Source organism: Aquila chrysaetos, chromosome 12 (genome assembly GCF_900496995.4).
Source record: "Aquila chrysaetos chrysaetos chromosome 12, bAquChr1.4, whole genome shotgun sequence".
NCBI lineage: Eukaryota > Metazoa > Chordata > Aves > Accipitriformes > Accipitridae > Aquila > Aquila chrysaetos.
In genome coordinates, this window is record NC_044015.1 from 11,000,772 (window position 1) to 11,016,380 (window position 15,609).

General features: G+C 41.0%; 1 protein-coding gene across 7 annotated transcripts in view; it reads left to right on the forward strand.

Annotated features, from left to right (window-relative positions):
- The window catches only part of COP1 (COP1 E3 ubiquitin ligase), a 130,849-nt gene that overhangs the window by 66,817 nt on the left and 48,423 nt on the right, over nucleotides 1–15,609 (forward strand). For all 7 annotated transcript variants that reach the window (XM_041127747.1, XM_041127745.1, XM_041127746.1 and 4 more), the window contains one exon: nucleotides 6,014–6,130. In XM_041127747.1, coding sequence (XP_040983681.1) covers nucleotides 6,014–6,130 — 117 coding nt within the window. The remainder of the gene's footprint in view (nucleotides 1–6,013; nucleotides 6,131–15,609) is intronic.

A 15,609-nucleotide genomic window follows, 5' to 3' on the forward strand; every position in this document is an offset into this window, starting at 1 on the left:
CAAATTGGAATTATTAAGCAGCAAGAACTTTAGAGTTCCTTTCATAGTCAGTAGGGATCAGCCCTCCCAGATGGGCTGATACAGCTCTGGACGGAGCTCTTTGTGATTTGCTTTCAAATGATAAATTAATTTTTCATAAACATTAAACCTTGCAAGCCACTCCCCCCTCTAAAATACTTTAAAATTCTGTTTCAAAAGAAAGCTGTATTAGTGTTCCTCAATTAGTGTTCCCCGCCCCCCCCTCCCCACTTTTTGGTGGAAGTCAAGAGTGTTTTCTGTGTGCTTAAATGCAGCAGGAGTGAACATTCACCTTGTAAATTATCAGCCTCTTCATCACGTTGCTCCCCACTCATGCTGTGCATTTGAAAAAGCTTATCTGCCAGGTAGACATGCATTTATTAGCATGTTAACAAGTTGTCCAGTTTTGCAAAGCCAGCTGCAAGCAGAGCTCCTGTCTCTAGTTTAACAGTTCACTTTTTCAGTAATGGTCTCTAAAAGTGTAGTGTTTCCTTAGAAATTATTGTAGTAAAGTCTGCAGATCTACATAACTTGCATTTCAATTCACAAATGTCTTTTGAAGGTGTATTGGGGTTTTGGTGAATAAAACTGGGCTGGAACATTTTATTCTTTACTTCTACCATAATTTGCCTGTGATTTGCATATGTAACAAGCCCATTAGAGACAAATGGAGTCCTGTGTCAAAATGTTTGAAATAAGCACAGATTTTAGAAGTCTTTAAGGTACAGAGCAATAGTAGCAAATGTCCAAATTAATGTTATAGTGTCCACCTTCCGTTTCAGTGATCACATTGAAAGGGTTAAATGTGAGGAAAAGGTAATACCTATGACGAGTGTCCTAACTCAAACCTGCCTAACTTAAATTTTTGTCCTTCTGCTTATGTTCATGAGTGTTTGGTTGAATCCTGGCCAGCTTTGGGTAGGTAGTAATACATGTTTGGCCAGGTACAGCATCTGGTGGGAAAGCCAAGAGCTGTGTACCCTTCCTGTCCTCTGTTACTTCTGTGCTTGTGTGAGGCCACGCTGGGCTTTCTAACAGAAATCTCAATGCTGATAGATACTGGTGTGACCAGAGCAATTGGAGCTAATCTCACCATGCTTACCTGGAAAGCATGGGTATAACATTTTCCTGTCAAACGATCAGGACAAGCCAGCAAAAAAGTGACAGCTTTGCCAGTTCTTCCTGCTTGCCTGTGCATCTGCCTGTCTCTGCTTGTTCTTTTCAAGTTGGAAGCTAATTTTTAACGCACTTGTTATGCTTGGTAGGCATGTATTGGGGAAGGAGCTTTTAGATGCAAAATCCTACCATCAGTGCTTCACAGCTGTCTCTGCCAGGGCTCAGGCACAGCAAAGGGGGTGCCAATGAATGGAGTGCTATTAGGGATAAAATGATTCTGATACAATTAGAAACAGCATCCTTGGGCCTCAGGTCCTGCATTGTCCTCGTCATTAGATGAAGATCATCCAGGATGTTTATTTGTGGAAGATCTTGTCTACTTTAATAGCAGATAATGAGAGCATAAAAGCATTATTTTATTTGAAGTAACTGCTGTGTGTATGAAAACCTCACTTTTATCTATAGTTGTCATGCCCTTCCCTTTTAAAGGAGCAAAGGTAGTTGCATATGTCTATAGGGACCCAAAGATGTACACCAGCTAGACAGCAGTGAGCAAAATTAAAGTGTTTACTTGTGCTACAAGCAGCTTGGGGAAACAGCAGAGTCTTAATTTCAGTTATTTTATGCATGTAGCAATGGCAGGAGCTGTGATTCTCATGTAAGTAAGAAAGGGTGAATTTTTGCTATTAAAGCAGAAAAGATTATTTAATTCTGTGAAGGCAAAATGATGCTATCAAAGTGCCAGGATAGGGCTGGAGCTAGTGCTCTTAGCTAATGACTTACAGCTGCTTCTCAACCCAACATCCCTGTCTGTTCTGGGTTGGGAATGTAGTTTAATGGCCATGGTAAAGTTAGCAGATGAGAAAAAGCAAAATATTTTGTGATGCCCTGTGGGTAGAATTTAAGTCTCCAGTGTGGTAGAGATCTGTTCTGGAGTGATGAAGCATTTGTTCTCTGCTCTGGGGTTGTTTTTGAAGCTCAAGGGGTAACAAGCAGTACTGACAGATTCAACTGAAGAAAGAGTCCTGGATTTATGTCCTTTCTGTGAGTTGTAATCCCTTCACTATTTCCTGGCTTAAAATGGAGAGGTGGAGCAGAACAGGAGCACCTGAGAGCTCTGAACCGTAGCGAGAGGTTACCTTTCATTGTCTCATGGCAAGGAGGAATGCAAGCATCTGTTTCATTACGTGTAAGGAAAGTAATTTCCATGCTGCCTTGGTAAGTGAGACCATGGATGCTAATCCTACAGCTATTTTTTGTAGTGTCCCTTAATTCAGTAGGGCAAAGCAGATTTGCAGGCTTGACTTCATAAAACAGAAGCATGGCCTTTTAGCAGGGGAACTAACCTGAGAAATGCAGATCAGAGTTTCCTCCCCAGCTTTGTAGAGGACTTCCAGAGGATTGTTTGGGGCTTTATTTTCAGTGATACTTAACTCCTTCGGCTTTTGCTGACTTTAACTGGAAGTATGGGTGTTTATTGCTCTTAAATTATCAGGTTGAACTTTCGGTTTGCTCATTTTCCTGGCTAAAAGAAGTTCGATAATTTCCTGGAGATTTGTGGGGTGGTTGGATTCAACTGGGAATACCTTGAAAGGTCAAGATGGTGTTGGTAGTTAAAATACCAACCAAAAGATCTGTCTGGCTGTGTCTTATGCAAGGAGGAATACCCTGTGGTCATTGCCTGCTAACAGTCATCATTTTACATCATCCTCCTGACCTGCACAAGGCAGTGGATCAAATATTTTGCCTAGCAGGACAATTCAGCAGCTTCCTTCTTTCCTAGGGATTCTTAAATCTTTGCAAATGAGTTTTCTGGTAGCAGTAGCCTATTCCTGGTTTACAGCTTTTTTGGAGTAACAGCAGCCTCTCCATCACATGACCAGGTAAGAGTTTCAAGAATGACAGGCTGGATGAAATGTCCTTACTATCATTGTACCAACTGTTTACATCAACACCTTTAGCTATTGTAGGACAGGCTTCTGCCTCTTTTAGTCAGTGTTTAGACACAGAACTGATGTACAAAAAATTAATTTATAAACTTACACATTTGGTGTAAAGCTCCAACCAAATAAAAAATATCTTGAAAAGACCTGAACATTTTAAACTGAAAAAGCTGTTCTGGAGGCATCTTCCTACTTGTTTGGTGAGAGGTAGACATTTGGCCACATAGAGATGTCTCTCTCAGCAGCTGCAAAATTAGGAAACGTATGCTTTGAGAACACGTGTTTTAGGAATAGTCAATCTCAGATGGTTGCTTGTCTCATCAGCACAATTCTAGGTGTTATCAAGACATCTGTACATTGTGTAATTACTTCCTCAACCTCAGCAAAATTGCTGAAAGCTACAGCAAATAAACTCTACCCTTATGAATTATGCTTTATTAACCTGTCAGTTCTTTTTAAAAAATAATGGGCAGTTCCAGGTAAAACTTGACATGTTTCATTATGTGGTGTTACATGTCGCATATATCCTTTTTTATGGCACTGACTAAGATATAATTGGAGCCCAGCGTATTCCACAGCAGTTAGATCACAGAAATTGCAGGCTCTAATCTGTGTCTGTCAGTTGTAACGAATATTATGATGGCTTTGAACACACAGGTTGACTCCTCACCAGATTAAATGGCTCAGCTTATGACCTGAAAACTTGAATGAAAAAAGGGAGCCAAGTTGAAACTGAGCCCTCAATTAGCTTTTGCTACAAAACTGAGACCAGATGGCCATTTGTTTATTAGGGGTGGTGTCAAGGAGAGACTTGGCTGCTTTGGATGCAACTTTAAATATTGATACCTGGTTGGAAGGCTTCAAGACAAGCCTGTGTGGTTTTAGTACTAGATTTGGGCAGAACATCACTCTGAACTATGAGATCATGTAACCTCCCTGCACACCTCAAGTTAAAGCTATATTGTCTGCCAACAGTGTCCTCTTGTAATCATGGTATTATTTGCTTCCCTATACCATCTCATCCATAAACTTCATGTCCTTTACTGCCACTGCAACTTAGACTGTACATCTCCTGGTGTCTGTTCATTAAAGCAAAATGCTAATGTCGTACTGTTTTGCAAAATCGTCTTTGCTGGCTCCGTTCCCCTTCCCGCCCCCAAGTGCAAAACACAGTGGAGGAGGTATGTCATCCAGTCTCACTTGGGAGAAGAGAGCACCTTAAGCCATGGTTGCAAAGCTGTTGGTTTCATTTCGAAATGTAGCTCAGTGTTCAGGATGAATATTATAGCTCTAGTAAATGACAATGGATTTATTTCTGAAAACCAACAACAGGGTGGGTGCTGTTTTAATTGAATTTTACATAATGTTTATATGCAAATACAGTATGCATCAGTGTTTATATTTCGGGGGGGGGGTGTGTGCTGCTTTAGAATGGTTCCATGCAGCTGTCAGATACCCACAGAGTGCTGTAGTTAAAATGATTCCTTGGTGTGCTCTGAGCAGCATGTATTTTCTTTGTGCTTGAAGCAGTTCTCCTAGGTATGGTCAGAAATAGTGCAATCTTGTTGCTTTTCATTGCTTGCCATACTATTAAAAAAGTAGGTGTGCTAGAACAAACCTGCCCATGTTCCCCTCCTTTTCCTTGACCATTTAAAACATCGTCTTGTAATCCATGTGGAAGCCTTGCTGCTTCTTCAAAGCTCCTGGGAAAGACTGACCAAGAGGTGATACAGAGGACTTCTCAGAGGGTGGGGGGGCATACTATAAGACAGCTTACATCATGTATTAACCACAGTGGGTAACAAGATTCCTGTTCTTTTGCTGGTTTTGGTCACTTCACCTCCAAAGGAGCTTTCTGTAAAAAGATAGTAGAGGACCCACTGGCCACAGACCTAAAGAAGCCCAGGCAGCTCATGGGGAGCTGTTTAGGGGATTGAGCCTTCATGTAGCTCTTACGTGTTCAAACATTGGCTTCAGCTTGCTCTGCTTCCTGCCTCAGCATGTTGATCATGATACTGTAGTACAGCGCAACCTGCTCATCAAGAAAAGGGGGAAGGGAGAACATTTAAGTCTTATTTTCTGCCTTGTAGGCATCAACGGGGCTTGATGCCAATGTGCTGCCCCTTCATCTGCATCAAGGACAAAGTGTTAAATCTCTAGCTTTTAATAGTAAGATTGGCTCTGCAGGGAGCAGCTGGCATGCTTCGCCTTTAAGGTTGAATGGTACTTCAAGTGTTTGTGGAGGGTGGGGAAAGCTTTATTTTGGAAAGCTGCCGGTGTTTTCTGCTGGTCATCCTGTGAAGCACTGAAGTGAGTACTTGGAGGAAGAGCTCATTCTGTACCATGAAGTTTAATCAATGTTCACATGGTAGTATTGTAGAACAGTAGAGTTCCTTGTACCAAGGGAATATTTCATCATAGGAAGCCAGCACACCAATTTGTTTCCTGTCCGTGCCAGTTTCTCGAGAATAAAACAAGTTGTTCTCATTCACTGTGCTCAAGCATACAATTAGGTATATTTATTCTGCTCAAAGCAATTCTGCCGTGGAGCATGGAGTTCTTGCATCCCAGCTAGGGGACAAGGAACAAAAAGGATGCAAGCCTTCTTGCTCTTGGTTATATGAATCTGCACTCCAGTAGCCTTAAACGCTCTGATTCTAACATGTGGTTAGTCACCTGCTCTGATGTTCTCAACCATGCAAGATGTGGACTTTCAGCATCTCCTGTGTGTATAGAGGTGGGCAGAATATTTACAGTGCGCATTTGAGAATGTTCTCAAGCTTACCAGCCATTAGCAGCAACTGACCCTTTATAATCACTAACATCTTGGCAAATGAGGCTTTTCAGAATCTTATTTATGAAATAACTAGATATTATGCATTTCAAATGAGGTTGATTGGTTTTGTTTACTCATTTCTGTTTTTCTGTTTCTCTAGTGAAGCTGTGGTCTACCAACTTGGACAACTCAGTAGCAAGCATCGAGGCCAAGGCTAATGTGTGTTGTGTCAAATTCAGCCCCTCTTCTAGGTATCACCTAGCTTTTGGCTGTGCAGGTAGGTAAAAGGGGTTTGGGGCAAAGAGATACTTTTTCTTCCTTCGTTTCTTATTCCCCCTGAAGATGTGAGGTTGGCTACTCTGCCCAGGACTGAGGTGCCTTTCCAGTTAAAATGCCTCTGAGTAAGACTTTTCAAGTGTGCAGTCACCCAGAAGATATCATGATACCCAAGTGTCAACTTCATGCTGCAGCCTGACTTTTTAATTCGGGTGCCTCTATCAGAGATAAAAGCTCACGAAAGGCCGTCGCCTAGTGTGTTTATTGAGATCACTAAGGCAACCAGGCAAAGCTCAGCTTTGAGAGTCTCATAGTAAACTTAATGTGTTAACATGGTGATAGTTGTTCTTTCTGATTTATAGCATTGCTCTATAAATACTACAAAGCCATACTGGGAATTTTAACTGGTTTTATCTGAGGTGTGCTCTAAAACAGTGGTTGTGCACGTTTCCCGTAACTGCAACTACAATCCCCATGGGTGGGCTCATGTTTTCCTAGGTTGGGCAAAGATTGCTGTTAATGTTGGGTTTTTTGGTTTGGTTTTTTTTTTTTTTTTTGAGTAGTCAGTGGGGAAGGCATGATGAGCCTTTTATTCACTTAGATTAAATAGTTCTTGGTGATAGTACAAAGATTTGAGAGCAGAGTGGGTATTGCTTTGGGAGGAAACTGTATCATGCTATGCATGCAGCAACTGAAACTCGGAGATACCTATAAATGTTTAACCAACTCTGCATTTTCTTTCTCCTTGGGGAGTTCTAATGCACTTCTAACTAGATGTTATGATGACATTTGCTGTCTCTGGGCTTCAGGAGATATGCTGATCATTCTTGCAACCACTGGTTTGCCATTTCATTTAGGTGTTCCCATTTCCAGGCTGGTTCTACTTCGATTGTGACTCTTAGGAGGAAAAAATAAATTTGCATTTTGATACACTGCAAAAAATGGATTCAAGTTGCAGTGTAAAATATTGACTTACTTGACAGGCATCTTGCTGAAGTTTAGTGAATTACATGCAAGAATAGAATTGAATTACAATACCTACTAGCAGCATTGGAATGAAAGGAGGTATCTGTGAAAAGCTCTAGGGAAAGGTGAGAGCACCAGCTCCAAATGGATCAGCCACTGATTAAAATAGATATGTAAAAGCACCATGAAACAGCATTCTTCCTGATAAATCAGTAACTGGGATTCCTTTCCACCTGAAAGGCAGGCAGGGGAATGAGGCACAGATAAATCTATGAAGGCTTTTGGAGCTGTAGGGCATGTGGGATGGAAGCAGATAGGAGTGTCTCTATCCCTACACTCAGGTCTAACAAACTACAATGGGCTCATATTCAACAAGTGTGTTTGGGAAAGAAGCATTAGAGAGCACTAGGAGTTATATGGAAGTTTTAAATGATGTGTGCATTTTTATGATTTAGAGAATGCTGAGGGGTAAAATGGTACTTGTACTGGGGAACAAGATGTAGGAGGGAGAGAAGATAAAATTTTAAAAGTGTTTACATCTGCTTGATGCTTGGTAATTGAGTCACTAAATAAAAATTAAAATGGATATTTAACTATGATTGCTGAAACAATTACATAGAGTAATTGAACTGATGGGAATTACTTCCCACAAAGGAATTCTAATTGATCTTTCAGCCATAAATACATGTGGAAAAATGGCATATGAAATTAAAAGAAATACTGGAGTCTGGAAAGATGTTCTTTCTGAACTCCTAAAAAAAAAAAAAAATCAGAGTGAAGAAATGAGTTACTGTCTACTTAGTCCATATAGTAAAACAGTCCTGTTTAACATGTTAAGATGGAGACAAAGGTTTTTCTCCTTCATCGGTTTCAGCTAGTGTTGTTTAATAACTTCATTTAGTCTATGGAAAAAGCAATCTAACTTCTAAATAGCATGATTTGTCATGTGGGCTATAAAATTAATAAACGAAGAGTCAAAGATGGTTTTCTTGAGTAGTATTTTAAAAAAAAAAAAAAAAGGCGGATTGGGCGCACTGACTTGGCCATTGCTGTTTGCCCCACAGTAGGAATAAAGATAAGCAATTCAAAACACTAAACACCAATTCGGTGACCAGTGTAGTGGACAACTTTAGAAAGCTGTCCTAGCTCTGCCTTGGCTTGTTCACATGCTAAGAGGATTTTCAGTTTTGAAAATTGCTTCAATTACTTACCATTGACTAAATCACTGAGTAAGAGAGCCAAGACTTCCTAGCATTGCATGCCTAACAGTTTTGTACAGTATTTAGGCAGAAGTGCTGCTCCTGTATATACCCTCTTGTTTTATTTGTTGATTTGATGGAACTTAATGCTATATATGTGTCTATGTTTATGTGTGTATATACATTTATAGTTTAAGACTTTGAGATAAGCAATTGATGAAATGGTTGGGAGGGGCAAAAGTATTGTTACTTAAAATTTGAGATAAAAGGAGGAAGTAAATAGATTTAATATACCATTATTAAATTATTAAACATACATGTTTCAGTTCCCCCCCCTTGTCTGTATGCAGAATAGCTTGCAAGCTAGCATGACTTGCTTTAGCAATGCAATTTTGACTGCAAGTCTAAATTTTTTCAGTGTTAATATTTTGAAATTATGATTTTTTTTTTTCAGTTTTCATTTCCTGGTTTTTTTTCTTGAGGGTCTTTCCCACCCATCCATACAGCTGAAACACCTTTTCATAAGGTCTTGTTCTTTCACACCTGGCTTAAGGAAACATTTTCCTCTGCCCTTGACAAATGCATCTTGTCCACTTGCATGCATCTATTCAGAATGACTCTTTGAAGTGGGTTTTCCTAATCAGATGCTTTAACTAGATCAGCATCTCTGAATCTCTGTGCTGGTTCCCACTTTGCATTCTCCACAGAAATAGCATGGCTACCTTAAGGTCCTTTCTACCCTGTCTCCAGTTTACGTATCCCTTCTCATTTGCTAGTAATATCTTGACTGTTGGTTTGCCTCTGCCCGTGATGCTATATTGTACACCGGTAAGATGTTCAGAGAGGTACCTTTGTGCTTTCTATCACTTTCTCCAATTTTAGAAGAACTCCCTTTTACAGAAGAATAGGAAGGAGGATACTTAAAAGTCACATAGAGATCTGCCAACACATGGCATGAATTCTGTGAGCTGATGCAGCACCCTGTTGAAATGGTCTCATTGCCTTTTTGTTCCTTGTGTGGCTCTATCTGCCGAGGGCCTCTGGTCCTCAAACCAGGCACTTTTTGGGTGGGGATGTCACTTCTGCGTGTCCGGTGCTGAGTGTGATGGCAGCCTGACCATCATCTGGGTCCCTCCGCCGTACTGCTGTGTAGATAGCCACAGTCACATACCCGCAGCTTCAGGGCTCTCTAGGGAATTCTGAACCAGAGATCTTGGTTTAAAAAAAAAAAAAAACGTTTTCACCTGGACCCAGTTTGCATACTGTATTGCCAAATAAAAGGAGTGAACTGAACAACTGTGGTGATGGATTTTGAAGCAAGGTCAGGCTGCAAACCCTGTGACACAGTGAGCGAAACGGGAGTTATTGCACCAGCAGCTTTGACTGTGTTTTTCTCCCTGATGAGACTATGTTGACTCTGCTAGACTGCTTGTTGCTGTTCATATTGTACTGCTCCTCCTTTGTGGAGAACATCCCTTTCCCCCTTGTGCCGAGTTCCTCTGCAGGTCCCTGCCCATTATTGGCAGCAGCAGGAGAACATGAAGCAACTGCCTTGAACAATGCCTCCTGACGAGGACATGATGTGGGTTGGAATTGGGATTTGTGTGGATTTCTTGGTCAAACCCTCTGTTTCAGTAAACACAAGTAGTAATAATGGAAGGAGTTGCTGTGATGCTTTGTTTTGGATGTAGCCATGGTTAAAAGTGTTGTTAGACTGTGTACCTCCGTATGGAGCACTCTTTCAGTAGAGGGATCGGAGTTGGCTTCAGATGCCGTAGAAAACCATGCTTTAGTTGCCAATATAGAAGCAAATCCCAGGATTACCATCTAGTATAGATGACACACATGTTTCTTTTCTGGGCTCTTCACTCTGAAAGCTTTTAGATGACCAAAAGATCATTTTGGTAGCTTAAAACAGAACAAATGAACAATAAACTGGAAATAGAGCCTATACAAGAGAGAAATGAGTATTTGGTTTGGGAAATAATTCTCTTAAAATCAGACAGGCACTTCAGGTGAGAGGGAAGCTAGTGTGTCTGGCCGCAGCCTGATAAAATCTGTTGCAGTGGAGAGTGCACATAAAGAAAAAAATCCCCTTTGTCTGTTACTTTAATAAAATATTCTATTTGCATGCTTACTGAGTTGAAACATTGGGCAGTATAAACTGTAATCACTGCCGAATACAAAATCAGGTAATTTTGTGGTCTTTTCCTCTTTTTAAAAATAGATAGGGTTTTATCCTGAAATTAGCTATATAAATCATGACTGAAGTTATTATTGTTCTGCCTTGGCAATAGCACTGATGCCCTCAACCCATATATTTTCTAGCAGTACCGTTTCCCGGCTTTAAGGAAAAAAAAAAAAAAAAAAAAAAAAAAAGGCTGAAAATGCATGCAGTTTGCAGCTTGAATGTCCAAGTTGTGCAGTCTGGGTGAGATCAGACTGTCTGCTAACCCTAGTGAGCTAAGTGTAGCTATTGATAGTAGCGATGCTTTATTCCCAGCATGTTGTAATACTGTCAGCAGCTACCACTGACCTTTCATTTCCCATATATTATGCAGAGATCATGTCATCAAAACTTCAGAGTTCTTACATTGGATGCATCATCTTCTCACATGCTATATTTTTTCCCTGTAGGACTCACAAATCTAGCAGGTTGGATTGGGGGATGAGAGGGGTTCCTCAGGGATGCAGGACAGAGAGACTGCCTGCTCTCTAGGACCTTCACAAAACAAGTGGAAGCAGCGGACAAGTACAGATGGGCAGAGGAAAGCAACAGAACAGCTGCAATGTGGTCAGAGTTTAAGGTTTTGCTAGGTTAGTTTTAACCTTGATCAGGTCCCTAAACCGCTTCACTGCATTGTCACAAACTCTTGACAGTATGGCTTCAGATTAAGTGACCAGGGCAGGCAAAACATGGGGCAGTGCTGATTTATGTTGGTTTTACTACTTACAGCCTCAGAGTTTGAGACTACCTGCATTGGGGATACCATACTCCCTCCTAAACATTGCCAATTTTGCTTTTCCATCTCTTCCTTCATACTGGCAATTGTGTGGCCAAAACTGAATTGCCTTTTTTCTGGATCAGCTCATACCCTGATCATAGAGCACCAGTGCCAGCCCCGGACAGGCTTTTGGCAGCCTGAATTGAGATTAGCATTAGTTAACACAGGGCAAATCCTCAGTGAATGTGAGGTCTCCTCTTAGTGCTAAGGTTTCTCCCCTTCCTTACCTGCTTTGTCTCTCTTCCTTACTCCCTTCCCCACTTGTACAGTGACACTGAGCAAGAACGCATCCCAAGAAAGTGCTTTTCCTTCAGAGATGGTTTTGCCCTTCCCCAGCAGGTTTTGCATGCTATTTAAAGGTCTTTCCTGTGCACCATCTTCATCATTACAGAATGGCATCGTATTCTGGCTTTGATTGCTGCTGCCTTTCTTTCATTGTTGAACGGCTGCAAAACTAACGATACCGATCCACAGCATCCAGCATACTGAAGGACTCCTGTTGCTATGTCAACAGCTTTGTTTTCATTTGCAACTATTTACCGACCCCTTAAGATCTCTGCATCGCCCTGATGCACTTACAGTTCAAGGTCACATGTGGCTCCTTTATCAGCATCGTTCAATTTTGCTACTATACCTGGTATCCAAGCGGGACCACTTTGGAGACCATTGTTGTCCAGTGAAATACTGATTTTCCTGCTGCAGTAACTGGAGCGGTGATTTCTCTTTTCTGAACATCTCTCTGTAGAGCTAGCCTTTCATGCTGCCTCAGATCTGGGTGACTTGCCTGGCTTGTCACTCAGCTCAGAAGAATGATGTGATATTAATGACCAAAAAGGCAGTGTGCCTTTTTGGAGGAGAATTAATGTTTTCCAGCTGAAAGCAAGGTCTTACCTTAATAGATTCTCATGGGTAAGTACTCTGCTCTATTGAAAGCCTGCAGTGACTCAGAAAGAATCTATTTGTGCGAATATATGACATGTTTAGGGTGGAGTTAGGCAGCTTCTTTGGGCTTAAGCTACAAGATTACCTTCAGCATATGAATTCAGCACAGTATTCAAAGGCACAGACAAAGGTTAGGCATTTCTTTCACGCCTGTGGAAAAGTTCACAGCAGTGCTCAAAATTCAGCCTTTATGAAATCGGTATGGCATGCAGCAGTCCAGGACTTGCCCATTACTTGTATTGGACTTTACCTGCAGGGTGTCTTTTCTTTTTGTGGGTATTCGATAATCTTCCTCTAGTCCATGATCTCTGAGGCTATTGGCAGGTGAAGTAGGGGACGGGGTCCATGTTTTGGAAGTGTACACTTGTCACCTTATTTAAACTCATTCCAGAACTCCACTGCAAAGGTTTCATTTGTTGTAACCTTTGAAAGCATCTACAGCACTTCAGTCAGTTGAGGGTCGTTTGGAGGAATCTATTTTTCACCAGTGTGGTTGTGATCATATTTCTGTCCCGATAGTACTTATTGTGAGGGAAGCACTGAGCTTAGTGGGATTGTTTAGGTTAGAACACCATCTTGAAGGTTTGACTTAAAATTATCCCTCTTCATGGATGCTGGGATGTAAATGACAGTGAAATATCAAACCGTACCTTCTGCTGTCCTGGTGAAGACAATCTTTCTGGCACTGGTAGGTAAAGCACTAGTAGGTAGATCATATTCTGCTTCTGCTCAGGACTGACAATCAGGAGAACTGCAGCTATGCCGTGTTATTTAAACCTACGATTTTTGCAGTAAAGCTGACTTGCCTGTATCTACACATCAGAGATGCTACCAGATCAGCCAGGCACTGTACAGTGTCTTCCTGCCCTGCTGCAGCTGCTTCCTAGGAAACCGTGAAGGGACATGAAACCATTCATAGGTGTGCAGGGCATGTTGCTTGTGCAAATTTCACATAAGCTTCAGAGTTTAAAAGCTTATATAAGTTCTTTACTTGCACAGAAAAAAGCATTTGCAATGAATAGTGAGTAACAATATAGAGACCTATTGGGAGTTTCCTAGCTTTATCCCAGAGGTCATCACACTTCAGTAACAAGTGAATGAATAAAATGAATTTGAAGAGCTCCATTTGATTTTCTGGAGAAAAGGATGTATCTGTCATTAGCAGAAATGAGCATGCTAATTGTTTGCTTAAATATTCTTTTCCTGAACATTTTGTCTTACGACTGGCGTGGAAGTCATTTAGTCAATGTTACAAAATTCAAATTAAAATTGAAATGAGCCTTGAAATTCAGGATCAGATAGGCAATTCCAAGATTCATCTTTTCTTCAGAATGCCAAATTGCTCTTGCTACTAGCTGTTGCTGTATCCCTTAGTTTAATCCTTTCCAACCTCGGCAGTTTCCAAAGCTGCAGTTTTTCTGGTAGCTAGTTTAAAGGAATTGCTCGTTGGAATGACATCCTTTGTAATGGCTCCCTGTGTTATCTCCTGTTCAGACTGCTGTGTAGATTAACTGTTCCAGCCTTTTATTTGGGTACTGTGCACATACACTACTTTTTCCATACAAAGTGGTGAAGATTGCCACATTGCATAGGAAAATCTGTAACTTGGGAATGCAGTGTGGGCTCTCATTTTGAAGGCATCTTTTCATAGTATCTGAGCATGTAAGCATTGCATGAGTTTTTAAGGGAAGAGTTTTTGAAAATTTGGGCTAGGTTCCTCTAAAGAGGCCATGTTAGCCATTTGAATCTCAAGAAGATGATAAAAATTAAGACTGTAGATGTGTGTACAAATCTGGTCACTCTTCACGTGACTTATTTCATTGCCTAGCTAGAGTGTACCTTGCTTCTTTTCCACATTGGGTACCTGTGTATCATCATGTGCTTTCCTGTGCTTATTTCCTTGTCTGCATAGTCCACCATACATGTGGGGGTTTGATTTAAACATTCTTATCTGAAGCTTGAATATTAGCGATTGTGGCACTATATTTAATATCCATCATCTCTTCCAGTGGAGTCTGCTTTGAGGGCAGTTTAGCTAATGAATCGGACCACCATCTCCAGAACCTAGTGAAAGAAGGCTTATATCTCTTCAGGCTACTGAAGTAAAATGTAGTTCTGGACCAAAATCGGATTTGACTGATAATTTGGCAAACTCAGGCCCTCAACTGCGTTTTGTAATGCATATGGCAGCAGCCTGCTCTTTCCCTAGAGCCACTTTGACTGCTCTGAAGCCTCTTTGGTTCTTTTTGTATGAAGTTTGCTGATATGACAAAAACCTTAAAGCTGTTGCTTCATAAATGCTCTCCTGAAATCTTAGGGAGGATATTCCTTTTCTCATATTTACCTTTCTTAATGTCTCAAGCCCTTATCTACGTGATCTTGGTCTCTTGGAGCATGTGGTCCCTGGGAGTCTGACTGCTGCCCTTTCCCTCCATCACAGCACCGTGACCTGCAGCACCTTGAGTCATTCAAGAACTAGGGCTGTCATGGGTTTGCAGTAAGAACAAACGCTGTGTGCAGTAAGTATCTTGAATCAGGAGAGATCGGCTCAGTGAATGAGGTAGTACTTTTGGCTTTGGTAGGTGTTTCCAACAGTCATTGTACAAGTAAGACCCCTGGTGCTCATGTGAGGACTTTCAGATCTTCAGAGATGTAGTCTATTTTTAGACAGCATGTGTTGAAGCACCTTTTACTATAAAATGACTGTTCTTCACATGTTCTGGGTGTATTAAAACTCATTTTGGACGTTGGCCTATGTGCACTGGTGCATGTAGAGTTGCACGTTACATAATCAAGGAGAGAAGTTGGATTAAGAGTCTGAACAGTACATAATTATTTTTTGTCTTTCAGACATAAAGGATGAATTCTTCCAAAATCTGCAGGTTGTTACTGCTATTGTCTTCATTGGTTTTGCAACATTAGTAAATCTTCCTTATGTGTACTGAATATTTTGTTTCTCCAACAGTATGACAGAAGGCAATCTTTGAATTGCACAAAGACCAGCTATCCCTTATTCCTGTGAGAAATCTCTGTAGCTCTTTAAAACCATAAAGGTCAAAGTTTCAAAGAAGTTCTAGAGAAATCTGTTTTGCTTCCCCCACCCATCAGAGCCCTTTTCTCAACTGATTAAGATCTCTAATGTGTTATGTCTCCTCCTTCTCTTTTTAATATGAGACAAGTTATTTAGGGTGGAGGTTTTATGGGCTGCTGTGTCAAAAGCTTTAGACAAGTCAGTAAAAAATGTCCCCAGTGTGTAAAGACCATTATCCATAACCCAGCAAATGTCATCTGTAACTTCAAGCCATAGGGAATCTGTCGAATACAAAGGTTAAAAACCCAGTTGGCAGTTCCCGTCAAGGCTGCTGTTC